Consider the following 16,029-nt stretch of genomic DNA (forward strand, 5'->3'; position numbering starts at 1 on the left):
ATGAAAATCAAGGAAGACAAACAAAAAAGGAAATGGGTCCTTTTGTGGGAATTCCTATTTCACCTACATTTTTGCATGCCAAATCTGAAAAAGTTCCCAAATTGTCAAATGTCTGTGAATTTCAATGGAAGATCTCGAGATCAATTAATAGGAAAAAACTCAAATGTTAAAGAAAAGTGCAAAACTCAACAGTAAGTGCAAAATCAGTTTAGTTTTTTTCCATAGATTACTGTTGTCCTGAGATAACTTTAATATCAGGTTTTTAAATTACAACATTACTAACTGCCACTCAGTCTTCTTGGTGAAGCTTAACACATGTAAGCGGTTCCTACACCTGCGAATATGCTTGGATTCTATATAGCAAAAAACTAAATTAACGTCTTCTATACTGTTTTGGGAAAAAATAGATATATCAAGGTGTTCAAATTAAACTATTCGGTTGTATTTAGGTGGTCAAACTAAACTAATGGGTTTGGAATAAGAAAGTGTAAAGAAATCAGATACTTTATTATTGTTCTGCACTGAAATATGTAGGTGAATATATTTCTATCCTAAACAACTGGTAACATATTTTCCATTTTGATAGGTATCTCAGTGCAAGATGGCAAAGTTAGGAAAAAAGCCCTTCTATTTCCAGTGTACGAATCTGTGGTCCTTATGACTTGCACAGGTTTCTTAAACAGAACCATCTAACTGGCTTTGAAACTTATTTACAAGGTAGTTACCAAGTCATTACATATTAGAGCACACATTAACATGCATTATTGTGTACTTACTGTATGATTAGTAGCATGGCACATATATATCGCTACACAATTGTATCAGGAATCGTGCAATCAATAGTACTTGCAAATGTAATTCTACACTAGTTTATGTGGCAAAACTTTTTTTAGTGTAGGAGTTCTTGGTTCAATTGTATATCTTAAATTATACCATGTGACTAATGATATATCAATACTCTGATTTTTACAAGTAAAAGTTTTTATCTTCATACTTTTGACCACACAGCACTTACACCGCAGTTAGTGTTTTTCGGTTTCCTATGACTTCAGTCACTTTAAAATCCATTGGACAATGGGAATAAAGTGCTGTACAAGAGATTTTAGGAATATTTTAAATAAATAAAAGTATCTTTAAGACAAACTGTATCAACTAAAAGCAAACATTTTTGGGCAGGCCTCTTTGCCATGAGATGCAGTTTAAAAAACCAACAACAAAAAACAAATGATCAACCAAAATTAAGCTTTCAAACAACCTGTTGGGCCAGATGTGCTAAGAACTTTCACTGACACTTTGCATCACTATGCATTGAAAAGCATTACAAAGCTGTAAACAGCTGAGTTGGATTATCTTTCACACACAAAACCTATTGTGTTCTGAAAGTTGATTTCGAGCTCTGCCCAAATCACTTTGCCATAACTTGTTAATCTATGCAAGGTGGGACATATCTGGGGCAAGCCAGCAGAAAAACCTTAGGTTTTGGTAGAAAGTCAGATTTACTAAAATCGCATGAGCTGCCTTTTTCGCAAATCTGAAGCAAAAGAAAAGCAGCTGCAAGCAGGGAGTCAAGTGATGTATCTACTGCTAAACCTACCTACACGTAGTGTGTTTTACCCTGATCTGACACCTGTCTTGGAGTCTACATTTAGGAATATGTACTGGAGGCTATAGCTCCAGTACATATCCCAGGCTAGACAGTGCAGTCTCCTTGTGCCACAGCATGGTGCTCTGCATTATGCAGAACAGCTAGATTTAAAGAGTGTCGCTGATGAAATAATCAACAAGTGACTCTTACTAAATCTGGTGCTTTGCTATTTTCTACCCTTCACCCAATGCAGCACTGCAATTTTCCATGTGCTTCCTTGAGTAAAGGACAGCCGATCAAGGCATCACCAGATAGGTCAGAACCTGTGAAATCCTAAGACTAGATTCAGGATGGTAAATATGCTAAATAAAACATCAACATATTCACTATAAAAGCAGAGAAGTTCTTAAATCATCCCTCAACCAAGGAACTAAGGAAAATATATGGCATTGGACTAGAACTCACGTAGGGGTATCCTCCATTCCTTCATATTTTTGATACTTTCAGTTATTTGGCTCTACTAGTTAACTGAGTTATTGTGAAGATATTCAGTGTGTCTTGAGGGTGGCAAGCTATGCGGTGCATCAGAGTTCCTTTTTAAATGATACCTCCATAAAGTTTTAAACATAACTTTGTTTCCTCACTGAGGGCAATAGGAAAAGAAAATCCTAAAATTGTTCAGACGACAAAAACGTGCAACCAGAAAACATAAAGGTGAGTTTCACGAAAAGGTAAAAAGGCATAAATACAACACAAATAGACAAAGAGAGGCTATTTACAATAGAAACTTTAAAATGGCAAACTAAAAATAATGCTAAAAAAGGCACAGCTTTCCCTTTCTTAAATACACTGTAAACAGTTCGTTGTGCATGCAGAACATTTCACTTTGAAAAAAAAATACCTTGTATTAGACAAAGATAGTACTTAAATAGTCTCCAGCAAAATAGAATTCTTCCAAAAATACTTTCCCATTCGTCCTAACCATTAAAGATATCATTTACAAAAGCTCCATACAGCTTGAATCGGGTCCTTCACAATTTATACATACAGCAATATACAGTAAAGCAAAGACCGCAACATAAGGTGCCCAAAGCCAGCACAATAGATACGAAGAACTGAAGCTGGGGCATCCGTTTTAACATTTTATCCTTTTCCTTAAATAATTGATGAATGTTTAACACAGTGTATGTCAACTATGGTGGATAATATGGGATAACAAATGCCACAAGTGTCATAATGCAATTATTCTACACCATGTTGCTTTATTACTGTACACAATAGTTTTTATTTTCTTAACAAGAAAAGAAAGTTAATGCCCCATACTGACTGTACAATTTGTGTGCAAACCAAGGGCACACTTTTAGAAAGTTCGGTTTTCTCAAACCTTTCTGAAACGAGCAAAACAACACCAGAAATTCCATGGCATATTTAAAACGTCAACATGTTATAATATCAAAATCAAAGAGTTATTGACTAGTTATGGCTTTTCATCCATAGGAACAGGGGCTTTTTCCAAAATGTTGGGGCTTGTTTGCCAAAAAAATCCAAGTTTTTCCAGGTCCGGAAGAACCCCACTTCTTTCTTTAGCCAAAGCCCATTCACATGATTTGTAACTATTTAAAAACTGCAGAACAACTGCACATTGTTAAAAATGTGGTTTCTTAGGTCCTTCTTAGGCGTGGAATAATATTGGGAAACTTAAGGCAAAGTTCTTCTGTTAAGACAATCTCCATCACTTCCTGTTAAAGTACAGGGGCTTTGCATTCCCAGCTTCCACCTTTGGTAACTGATCACTGATTATTTCGACCAACATGGCTGGAAACTCCACTTTCAGTGCCTGAGACTCCCGGAAGGTATAGAAGCAGAACTCCAATAAATCTCCAACAAGCTGAAAAACAAAAACAAATGGCGAACATTTTAGTAATAAGAAAAAAAAGCTGCTTAATAAATTTGCTCCAACTTAAGTGTAGTCTTCAATGCACTGCTAAGTATATTTTTTAAGTTTCAAAATAGTCCATGGCTGTTTTTTTTTTAAATAAAAGGTTCACTAAACAAAGAACCCAGTGTACTGCTCGTTTTGTGAGAGGTTCCTGTACCTTCCAGTATTACAAAAATCATTGTCAATTGTCAATATTGACAGTATTACAGTCAAACAAAAAAATCAATTACTCTTTACCCAACCTTGCATCATTATGATACAACCACTGATAAGACATTTAGAATATCCCTTTGTTCAATGATTATGACCCGTTGGGTGTTATTATTTTTGGGAAGAATAAAATCCACAGTTTTAGTCACATTATATACTTAGACAAGAATGCCAAAGATACATTAAGTATCATGCAAAACTTCAATGTTAAATTATTATGATGACCTGAGACCCTCGGACGTCCACTGCATGAGACAAACTGTATTTCCAGCAATTCTTTTCCGCTCTAAGTAAGAATTGGAAGTCTTGCTATGTCTCTACAGGTTATTTCCGCCTGGAATAAATCAAACTGATGAGGGATATGAGGGAGGCACACTTCCTATACATCGAAGGTTGAGGTCCTACCGGGAGTTTTAATATATTTAATACCTTCACCTAAAAGATAGTTCAAGGAATCTTTCTGGTATACATGCTGACTGGAATAAAGAAAAGGAACCCAAGTGATCTTTTCTTGGAGGGAGATTTTAATATTGCCCCAGAAGTACACATAGACAGGCACCCTCAGGCCATGGTGCCATTACTACTGGGAGAACTCAAAGATATAGGTGATATAGATCTCCTGAGGGTTAAAAGTCCTATGGGCAATACATGTACTTCTCCCATGTACACAGATCATATTTGCTGGGGTGGCGCCCCTACAGCTCAAAATTGATACCCAAGACCCAGACAGAGGTGAGAGCCTTCTTAGGACTCACTGGGTATTACCGGAGATTTGTTAAGGGGTATGCCACCATTGTTGCCCCCTTGACAGAGCTGACTTCCAGGAAGCAGCCCAGGAAGGTGAACTGGACTGATGCCTGCCAGAAAGCTTTTGATGCCCTGAAATCTGCCATGTGCACGGAGGCCCGTGCTTAAGGCGCCCAACTTCTCAAGGGAATTCATTGTGCAGACAGATGCTTCCGAGCACGGTGTGGAGGTTGTGCTCTCGCAGCTAAATGAGGAGAGCCTAGACTGACCTGTATCCTTCATTAGCAGGAGGTTACTTCACTAGATATTGGGTGTTCCCTCTACAAAAAGGTTTTGTACATGTTTGGTAGTTTCCGAGCAGTGAAACTGCAAGAGGTGGTGCACTATTGCTTGACATTATTTGAATTAGCACCAGTGTGGTTGTCCAAGATCTTTTCATTTGTGTTGACATCACCTAGAGGGCATATATGTAACATCTTTTCAACACTAAGGCAACAGGTCCCGAGGTACAATGGCCTTATATGAGCCGGTGGAAAACTATCCTGTATGATATTCCACTAAAACAATGGCAGAAACTCTGGTCAGACATACCTTCAATGTTCAGAGGTCTCGAAAATAGAGAATCTCCTCTTTATAAATATGTGCCCCTGTGGCACATCAAGCCTATGAAACTGAAAGGGATGTATCCACATGCATCTGGGTTGTGTTGGAGGGAGTGTGACCAAGAGGGAGATGAAACATATCTAGTGGTCATGTTTCCCCCTTGCAAAAGTTCTGGAAGAAAATTCTCAGTCACTTAAGCTGAGTACTGGGCTATCCAATATGGCCGGACCCTGCCACCATCCTGCTATGACTTTGACCCCAGTATTACAAACACCTTTGCAAAACTGACTAGAGGATAGTAACCAACATGATTTTAGCAGTTAAACAATTGATAGCACAAAGATGAAAGTTAGCGATGTTGCCAATAATTCGTGAATGGGCATGTCATTTATGGACTTTATTGGGGATGGAAAAACTAACATGGGACATTCATAATATGGGCCACAAATACAACCAAACATAGTGTCCTCTAGTTGAGTTATCTGTCAACGAAAACAATAACTCTGTGATGCCTGTAATACTTGAGATCATTGACACAGTTAGGACACTTCAACTCTAATGAGATAGAGGCATTGAGTGTATAAGCTTAGAATAAACAACCTGTATATTAGCATGGAGACTGCCTTGATGTGTGTTCCTGCTACCCACTGGAGAGTTATGAGGTGAGGGAGTATTCTGGATGTTCTTTTTTCTGTTTTGTCATTCATATGGGACTGTTTCAGGCCCAGTGTTTTTATTTGCACGATGCATAAAACTAATATAATGCCTTTGAAAAAAATGTTAGGCTGGTGTATAATAAATATTATATAATATCTTATAGTATCGTATTTTCAGTTTAGCAGAAAGCAGTTGTACATTTCCCATCTTTCTAGCCTCACAGAATTGTTACAGCTACATTAGTCCCTACCTACTATGTTGCTCCAATTTGCTGCTTGGGTGTCTAAATCATCTATATTACATTCAGAAACTATTTTATAATAATTCCTAATCTTTGAATTCTAAAAGTGTGATGTTTGAAAGAAGAGATCATTATGACATACTAAATTTATTTCTATCATTTTTTTGTATAAAATTTCGAAATTGAAGGTATTTCAAATATGATTGTTTTGGTAATCCGTATTGTTCCTGTAGTTGAGAAAATACATGTATTGAGGTTTCATCACTGCTTTCACCAAAACATTTGATCCCAGTGGTTTGCCAGGTTCTGGAATGCCCATCTTGAAAAACTGGGGTTAAAGCCAGAGAACATCACAATGGGGAATAGTAATTATATAAGGTGATACTGATTATCTCACTCCAGATCTTTCATAGCTTGATAGCGTTTTGACTACATTAACCCAAACTTTCTTGGCGTAACGTGGTTCTGTGAAATTAATTAAATAAGTCTTAGCAATATTGCCCAAACTCAAATAATGAATTGACGGCAGATTACTCACCCTATGCTTAGCTGAGCTGTGACCCATAACTAAGAACTTTACATGATATATCATAGCTGAAAAGAAGTAATAGCTACAGTTAGGGAGTGCCAAACCACCTCTTGCAAATGGGAATCTAAGGTACTTTACAGCTTTATGGTGTGGTCCATATTCGAATGTGCGATGTTACATCGCATGGCATTAAAACGCGGTCGTTACAACGACCGCATGTTACATCACATAGCTTTACAATGCAAGTCGTTACAACGACTTGCTGTAGAGGGCGCTGGATGTTGGAATAGTGTAATTTACTATACCAACTCCAGTGTGTGCAACAGTAGGGAAGGTGTTGGATTTGAAATCCAACACCTTGTGCCCCCTACAGCAAGTCATTGTAACGACTTGCATTGTAAAGGTATGTGATGTAACAACGCGGTCGTTGTAACGACTGCGTTGTAATAGCATGTGATGTTTCACATGCTTTGTAAAGGATGTCTCCCCCATATTCCCATGTAAAGCTACTCATATCGAATCACGTTTTTTAAACCATGTGGTGCGTAGATGAAGTGGTAATGCACGAAAAAGATACAGTCCTTTATGTAAAATTGCCACCTTAATGATTTTATAAGGGCTAATTAGCGCGAGATGCAAATTATTTCATCTTTTCAAATCATTTATTACCTTATGCAGCATTGAGTCATATTTCACAGAAATAATCTTGCCAACATCCATTGTCCTGTTAACCCCACCATAAACAGCATTGGGGGCGTGGCCAACAGCCGAGGGAAATGGCTGCACGGTAGCCTAGCTCTGTTGCGCCACTCCCGATAAATCCGGATTAAATATTTTGCCCCGGCCAAAATCGCTTATGGTGGAGCCCACCTGGCCCTGGTATAGTGCCTATCGGCTGAGCTGAAGACTGCCTCGATCGGAGGTGTTTGTGAGGCCGAAAGCGACCAAAGCAGTGCGGCTGCGTCGGAGGACCTGGGTGTGCCCCGTCGCTCCCTGGCTGCGCACGCTAGTCTATACCACAGTCGCGGCGTGGTGTCCAGGTCAGTGCCTGGGCTGAAGAGGCCATGTTGAGATCCTCACAGCAACGGTATCGCCGGTGAGTGCGCCGCCCCCGCCGCTGGCCCTATACCACATGGAATGACTGCCTGTGTGCCCTGCGTGCCGGTGTGTCCTGCGGGACATCAGCGGCCCGCACGTTTCACTACCGCAAGACACGGGCTTGATCGGGGCCGGATGCGAAGACCTGCTGTGCAGCGTCCCGCCCTGCGTGCTCCTGGGTGTAACTGGAGGACTATTCGCCCTACACTAGAGCCTCGCGCACTGCCCATCATCCACCCTGGGCCTCAATAACGTGGCACTGTGCACCGCAGCTGCGGTGCACTCGGCGGCGCCTCCGCGTATCAATCAAGCACCACTGCGGTGAATCGGGTCCAGAGTGTGGGCCTTGAGGCCTCTTTTGGACGGCTAGGGCACCTGGGGGACGCGCTAGAACAGCGTAGTGTAGACTGGAGTCTGCGCTCATTCGACGGCCCCGGTGTGGGGGTGCAGCCCAGGGAGTCCTGGTCTTTAAATATTTAATGCGGTGGGAGCGACAGCTTTGCCCGAACTCAGCCGGTCACCAGTGCATTTGCCAAGTGAGCAGCGGCCGTAGTGACTCTCTGCAATCCAGCACTCACTTCACCCAAGGTCGTCTGGTCTTTCACAACTGAGGCTCTCCGCAGTGCTGCACGTTGAAAAGCTGCTGTTGCTCCCTTCAAGTTCCCTTTTCTCTCTCCCCCCCCCCTCCACCACCTGTATGCGACTCCTCCGACATAGTGGTACTTCCAGGTCTAGGCCCTGCTGGCGGAAACCAACAGGCCGGTGTGGACTCGAGCTCATGGCAGGCGGCGGTGAGTAGATGGTACGGCCCGGCCCCTTCTCTGAAATACCGCACCCACTGGTTACATCATGTTATGTTATGTTATGTTATGTTATTTTTATTTATAGAGCGCACAGATGCCACAGCCAAGCGGCGTCCCGGCGCTACAAAGGACGAGCAACATAACAGCCAATGTATCAGACCAGCCGAACCCCTAGACCAGAGGAAACAGGAATGTTTTTACAGCTTTCCTGAAAAGAAACAAGTCAGAGATAGATCGGATACTAACCGGCAATGTATTCCAAAGGCTAGCCGCCAAAACACTGAATGAGCGACCGCCCATTCTAGCTTTTTTAAAACGGGGGACTTTAGCTAGAAATTGTCCCGTTGAACGTAATGTTCTGGCAGGAGTATAGTATGATATGGCCTGAGCTAGGATAGGAGGGGAGGACAACTTCAGAATTTTAAAAGCCAGACACAGTACTTTAAATTGTATCCTCTGCCTGACGGGCAACCAATGAAGATCGGAGATAGAACGCCTAACTGAGCAGAACTTTGGCAGCCCGATCAGCATTCGAGCAGCTGCATTTTGCACACGCTGAAGGCGTGTGAGCTCTGCTTGATTGGTGCCCAATAAAAGTGCACTGGCATAATCCAACCTAGAAAGGATCATGGCCTGCACTATGAGTTGCCTGGTGGCAGCGTCAAAGAATTTAAAAATAGGCCTGAGACTCTGAAGAACGCCAAAACAGGTACCCGCCACTTTCTTTGTGTGGGGGATGAATGAAAGATTAGTGTCGAGCAGGATCCCCAGATTCTTCACCTGGGATACTGGCATAGGAGTTTGGCCAAGCTCTGACGGCCACCAGTTATCTCCCCAGAGATGGATTTATTTGCCCAGCACCAGCACTTCGGTTTTAGCTGCATTGAGTTGGAGACGATTATCGGTCATCCAACTTGCCACCTCTCTAAGAGCACTTTGAAAACTAGAGGCATTCAACGCAGTGTTCCCATTCAGTGCGACCGCTAACTGAGTGTCGTCGGAGTATGACACCATGGTTAGACCCCATTTGTTGGCAACCTCCGTCAGCGGTCTCACATACAGGTTAAACAGAGTCGGACTAAGCGCCGAACCCTGCGGAACTCCTTGGGAAATAGGGCGGGGAGAAGACTCAAAGGGGGGAGTGCACACTTTAAAAGTACGCTCGGCCAAAAATGAGCGGAACCAGTCCAAGGCAGTGCCATCGACTCCGGCTTCCCTCAATCTCTGGAGCAAAATCGAGTGGGAAACAGTATCGAAAGCGGCACTGAGATCCAAGAGGATCAGTGCCGCCGTCTGTCCAGAGTCTAACAATCCTCGAAGATGCTCAACCATAGCCACCAAGGCTGTCTCAGTACTATGGCCTGCTCTGAAGCCATTCTGGGAGGGATGGAGGATACCTATATTTAAGAGATGATCAGAAAGAATATTATTGACATGAGCCTCAGCGATCTTGGAGACCCAGGGAAGCAAAGAAATGGGCCGATAGTGTTCTGGTTTTACTGGATCTAATGTAGCCTTTTTCAGTATCGGCATCACCATAGCTTGCTTCCATTTTATAGGTACCGTCCCAGTATTAAGAGACAGCTTAATGAGATCGAGGAGAAACGGGAGGCAGAACTCCGCGGATTCCCTAAATTGTGCAGGTCTGAGAGGGTCCATCGGAGAGCCCGATTTGACCTTCACCACCAGGGAATCAAATTCTTCCTGAGATGGTACAGGAAGCACTACTAATGAACTGGCGATGTCATACATAGATTCTCCAGTGTTGATGGGAGTGGTAAGAGGGGGAAAGGATCTATAAATCGAGTCCACTTTTTCCACAAAGAAAGAGGCTAGTTCTTCGCAGTGAGCCTGAGAGCCATTCCCTTTTGCATCAGTTTTCCTGTTAGTTAGATCTTTAATAACCTTAAAGATTAGTTTGGTTGGATTTTCACAGTTCTTAAACTCTAAAGAGTAAAAAGAGGCGCGTGCTTTGCAGATAGCTCGATGGTATAGCTTAATGCTGGCTTGATAGGCCTGTTTAAGAGTAGGGTCATATGTCCTGCGCCAGGCTCTTTCTGCCCTTTTACAGGCGACCTTAAGGAGTCTGAGAGATTCATTGTACCATGGGCTAGAATGGCCAGGCCTGGTCTTACTCCAGCCTGCCGGTATTAAAGTATCTAAGGCCTGAGTCACCCAATTACAAAAATAATCATACCCAGAGGTAACATCAGTGGGAGGTTCTAATAGATGTTGTGATAAGAGCTGATGAAAATTCTCCAGGTTCAAGTTTCTCCAAGGTCGTTTAAAAACGACAGGTGTAGTGTTTCTGAAAGGAGGGACAGTAGAAGTGATCCGAATATCAATCAGATAGTGATCTGTCCAGATTATCGGTTTGGGAGGCAGTGTTTTCGCGTTATCTATATTCGTCAGGAAGGGGTCCAAAGTATGACCCCCTATATGAGTAGGACCGCGAATTAGCTGATGTAGCCTTAGTGCCTCAAGGTCTGTAAGAAAACTGCACACCGCAGAGGATTGAGGATCATCCATATGAAGATTAAGATCACCTATTATGTTAAAGTTAGCTGATCTAAGGGCTACGGAGGAGACCACCTCAGGGAGAGCTGAACGAAAAGCATCATCAGGACCAGGAGGCCTATAAATAACCAAACCAGAGAAAGTGAACTGGGAGGTCAATGAAATAGCAAAGTGCGCACTTTCACAGCCCACTATACTAACAGCGTTCCATAAAGAAGGATAACATGTCCTGACCACAGCCGCAATCCCCCCCCCTCTAGAATTACGGTCTAGAGTGTACATAGTGTAATCTATAGGCAAGGCAAGGTTTATCGCCGCCGTAGCATTGTCGTGTAACCAAGTTTCAGTTAGAAACAATATGTCTGGTTTTTCATCCGTAAGCAAAGTAAAAACATCTAAATAGTGACATACTAGGGACCTTACGTTCAAGTGGAATATTTTAAAAGTAGTTGGTCGATGAGAGACCGGAGGACCAGTTGCAGTGTGAATGGTATTGGCGCTAGATGGGGGCTGTAAGGCCCTGATACGCGTGGGCGTTGGAAGCTCAAACCTACACCCAGCGCATTGTACAGGTCCGGAAAGAGGGTCGAGAGCCTGATGCACGCACCCACTCACCCTGTTTCTGTAGCTACGTAAGCTATTAGCCGACAGCATGCTCCGCCTCCTGCGGGGCCTGCCCTAGCCCTGCCGAGGCGCGGACGAGCGCAGACGGGCAGGACTCTGGCGCGACTCCGGCGCCGGGAAGGCGCCCACCACTGCGCGTCACCGCTGCGCGTGCAGATGGCTGGGTTAAATGCACCGTCGACGCCTAAACTGCCCGCCTACTCCCCCAATATGGCGGCCAAAAATGACCCGGCAATTTCCCAAGCCAAGATGGCGCCCGCAATCCACCCACACTTCCCCCAGTGACTGGACCCGCAAAACAGCGGTGCTGATTCAAATTTTAAAGTGCAGGTAAGCGGATTAAGAGGATCTAAATACACATAAAAACAGGGTAAAGAAACAATACACAAAGCAAATATAAAAACGGGAGTCTCCTGAGGCGGAAGCCGGGAGTGAATCTTGCATTTTAAAATCTTTGTTGTGTGATACTTTGCCTTAACTTCACTCACCTGTGCACTTTAAACAGCGCTCCTAGCGCTGCAACGAACGCCATCTATCGCCATCACTGAGGGCGAGGCGCCACGGCGGACACGCCCACCTCAGCTGGCCACGCCCCCTCCCCTGACTCACTATAAAGTGCGCGCGGCTGGAAAGCGCGTCACTTTAATTCGGGAGTCTCCTGAGGCGGAAGCCGGGAGTGAATCTTAGCATTTTAAAATCTTTGTTGTGTGATACTTTGCCTTAACTTCACTCACCTGTGCACTTTAAACAGCGCTCCTAGCGCTGCAACGAACGCCATCTATCGCCATCACTGAGGGCGAGGCGCCACGGCGGACACGCCCACCTCAGCTGGCCACGCCCCCTCCCCTGACTCACTATAAAGTGCGCGCGGCTGGAAAGCGCGTCACTTTAATTCGGGAGTCTCCTGAGGCGGAAGCCGGGAGTGAATCTTAGCATTTTAAAATCTTTGTTGTGTGATACTTTGCCTTAACTTCACTCACCTGTGCACTTTAAACAGCGCTCCTAGCGCTGCAACGAACGCCATCTATCGCCATCACTGAGGGCGAGGCGCCACGGCGGACACGCCCACCTCAGCTGGCCACGCCCCCTCCCCTGACTCACTATAAAGTGCGCGCGGCTGGAAAGCGCGTCACTTTAATTCGGGAGTCTCCTGAGGCGGAAGCCGGGAGTGAATCTTAGCATTTTAAAATCTTTGTTGTGTGATACTTTGCCTTAACTTCACTCACCTGTGCACTTTAAACAGCGCTCCTAGCGCTGCAACGAACGCCATCTATCGCCATCACTGAGGGCGAGGCGCCACGGCGGACACGCCCACCTCAGCTGGCCACGCCCCCTCCCCTGACTCACTATAAAGTGCGCGCGGCTGGAAAGCGCGTCACTTTAATTCGGGAGTCTCCTGAGGCGGAAGCCGGGAGTGAATCTTAGCATTTTAAAATCTTTGTTGTGTGATACTTTGCCTTAACTTCACTCACCTGTGCACTTTAAACAGCGCTCCTAGCGCTGCAACGAACGCCATCTATCGCCATCACTGAGGGCGAGGCGCCACGGCGGACACGCCCACCTCAGCTGGCCACGCCCCCTCCCCTGACTCACTATAAAGTGCGCGCGGCTGGAAAGCGCGTCACTTTAATTCGGGAGTCTCCTGAGGCGGAAGCCGGGAGTGAATCTTAGCATTTTAAAATCTTTGTTGTGTGATACTTTGCCTTAACTTCACTCACCTGTGCACTTTAAACAGCGCTCCTAGCGCTGCAACGAACGCCATCTATCGCCATCACTGAGGGCGAGGCGCCACGGCGGACACGCCCACCTCAGCTGGCCACGCCCCCTCCCCTGACTCACTATAAAGTGCGCGCGGCTGGAAAGCGCGTCACTTTAATTCGGGAGTCTCCTGAGGCGGAAGCCGGGAGTGAATCTTAGCATTTTAAAATCTTTGTTGTGTGATACTTTGCCTTAACTTCACTCACCTGTGCACTTTAAACAGCGCTCCTAGCGCTGCAACGAACGCCATCTATCGCCATCACTGAGGGCGAGGCGCCACGGCGGACACGCCCACCTCAGCTGGCCACACCCCCATGTTCCTTCTCACACGGACATAAAGGATGTGCCTCGCCAGGAAGCGCAGCGGACGGGCGCAGCGGGCGCGCCGTCAGCGCGCCGAAGGCGCGCCAAAGGCAAGCCCGTCTGGGCCCGTCCGGGCCTGGATCGGGCCTAGGGCCAGTCCCCCTGCCTCTTCAACCAGCCCCACCCGCATCTGCTGGACTTCTGCCCAACTACACCTACTTAATTCACATCTATGCCCGACCGGCCCCCGCTGCATCCCGAGTCATCTGGAAGCCGCTCATTATCTCTGCCCACAATGCAGCTTTACACTCCCGCCTTGTCAACCCCGTCTCTCCCCTTGCTCACCACCGCATCCCTCTTCCCCTAATCAGTACACCTTACGTGCAGGTCTGATTAATTGCCGATCTTTACCCCGTCACGCCAACGACATCTGGATGTCCATTTCGTCTGAGGAATGGGATATTCTTTTCCTAACCGAGTCCTGGATCACTGACTCTTCCTCACCTGATATCTATCTGGCCATCCCCCCAGGTTATGACATCAAATGCCTGAATCGGACCGGAGGTAAGTCTGGTGGTGGTCTTGCCGTCATACTTAAATCCTCTTTCCAGTTGACTTTCACTAGACTCAGTGCAATAGGCACAATCGAAGCTATGTACTTCTCCATCTCCGACAATGCATCAGCAATCCTAGCTGGCACACTAGTCTACTGTCCCCCTCCTGTCTCCACGCCCTCCCTCAAGGCCCTTGTCCACTTATTGGCTGATCTTTCTATTAAACATCAAAATTTCATTGTCCTGGGCGATTTTAACCTCCACATCGACAACCCGCTATGCGCTAAGGCTACTAACCTGGTCGACACCATGGAAAGCCTCAATCTTAAACAATTGGTTGCAGGTCCCACCCATGTGGCAGGCCACACCCTGGACCTTATCTTTGCAAATTCCTCGCTCATCACTGCCCTTCAGCCTCTCCCTCTAACCTGGACCGATCACTTCCTCGTCCCTTTTCTTCTTACTTTAGGACGCAAACCTGCCCAACTGGCCCATAGAAAGGAATTGGGAAGAAAGTGGCATAAGGTCACCTGCGCTACCCTGGATCCCATATTCCACTACCATTCGGAGTACCTCTCCCCGGACATTGATGAAAATGTCTCCAGGTTAAATTCTACTCTCCTTAAGGCTATTGATTCTATTTCCCCCCAGATAACCATCTCCTCCACCAGGTCGCGGCCCTCTGCTCCCTGGTTCTCCACCTCCCTTCGGGAGGAGAAAAGCAAATGTAAGGCCCTTGAGCGCAAGTGGAGGCTCAACTACGACTCTGAAGCCAAACATCTTTACAGAACGGCACTTAAACAATTTCTCAAACTTAAAAAAGGCGCGATGAAAGACCACTTTGCCGCTCAAATTAATAAAGCCAAAAACTCTTCAAAAACGCTCTTTAGCGTCGTCAAAGACTTTATTAACCCTCCGGCTAGAGCCCCCCAGAACACCGCCAGTCAGGCCCTTTGTGAGGGACTCTCAGATTTTTTTCTAGAAAAAATAAACAAACTGTGTGTCTCCTTCCCCACTGAGTCAGTCACTCCATCTCCTACTTCTAGCCCCCCTGAGTCTCCATCTTTCCTTGCATTCAACAAACTAAACATGGACGAGGCTATTAGACTGCTCATCGCCTGCAAATCTGGCGCCCCCTCTGATCCTGTTCCCGCCAAAATCATGGGAGAACTGGCACCCTCACTGGCCTGCCCTTTCCTTACCGTCTGGAATGCCTCCCTTCACCATGGCTTCTTCCCCTCCACCTGGAAGGAGGCACTGGTGATCCCTATTTTGAAAAAGGCAGACGCAGACCCCACTGTCTTCTCTAACTACCGTCCCATCTCCCTCCTTCCCAAACCTGCCAAAGTCCTGGAAAAAGCAGTACAGCTCCAACTTACGGACTATCTGGAAAACCACTCTCTGCTTCATGGATCCCAATCCGGTTTCAGAGCAGGATTCAGTACCGAAACGGCCCTGCTGGAGGTATCTGAGACCATTCGGGAGTGTGTGGACAGGGGCGAGGAGGCCATGCTGGTTCTCCTCGACCTGTCCGCAGCTTCCGATACGGTCTCTCACCCCATCCTCCTGGACCGCCTCGGGCAGATAGGCATCGGTGGCTCTGCCCTCGGATGGATCAAGTCCTTTCTCTCATCCAGAAGCCAAAGAGTACTACTACGCCCCTTCAAGTCAGAGGAAAAACCTCTGTCATGTGGGGTGCCACAGGGCTCTGCCCTTAGCCCCCTATTCTTCAACGTCTATCTGGCCCCCCTGGCTGACGTCGTTGAGTCCTACGGAGTCAGGGTGGTATCCTACGCCGACGACACACAGTTGGTGTTTTCTTTCCGGGACCACTCGGACTCCGCATTCCTCAACTTTCGCC

General features: G+C 45.8%; 1 protein-coding gene across 4 annotated transcripts in view; it reads right to left on the reverse strand.

Annotated features, from left to right (window-relative positions):
* Positions 1-2,816: 2,816 nt before the first annotated feature.
* The window catches only part of NR3C2 (nuclear receptor subfamily 3 group C member 2), a 750,782-nt gene continuing 737,569 nt past the window's right edge, over positions 2,817-16,029 (reverse strand). For all 4 annotated transcript variants that reach the window (XM_085641641.1, XM_085641639.1, XM_085641640.1 and 1 more), the window contains exon 9: positions 2,817-3,473. In XM_085641641.1, coding sequence (XP_085497767.1) covers positions 3,318-3,473 — 156 coding nt within the window. In that variant the 3' untranslated portion in view covers positions 2,817-3,317. The remainder of the gene's footprint in view (positions 3,474-16,029) is intronic.

The sequence above is a fragment of the Triturus cristatus genome, chromosome 2_2 (genome assembly GCF_964204655.1).
Source record: "Triturus cristatus chromosome 2_2, aTriCri1.1, whole genome shotgun sequence".
Classification (NCBI taxonomy): Eukaryota; Metazoa; Chordata; class Amphibia; order Caudata; family Salamandridae; genus Triturus; species Triturus cristatus.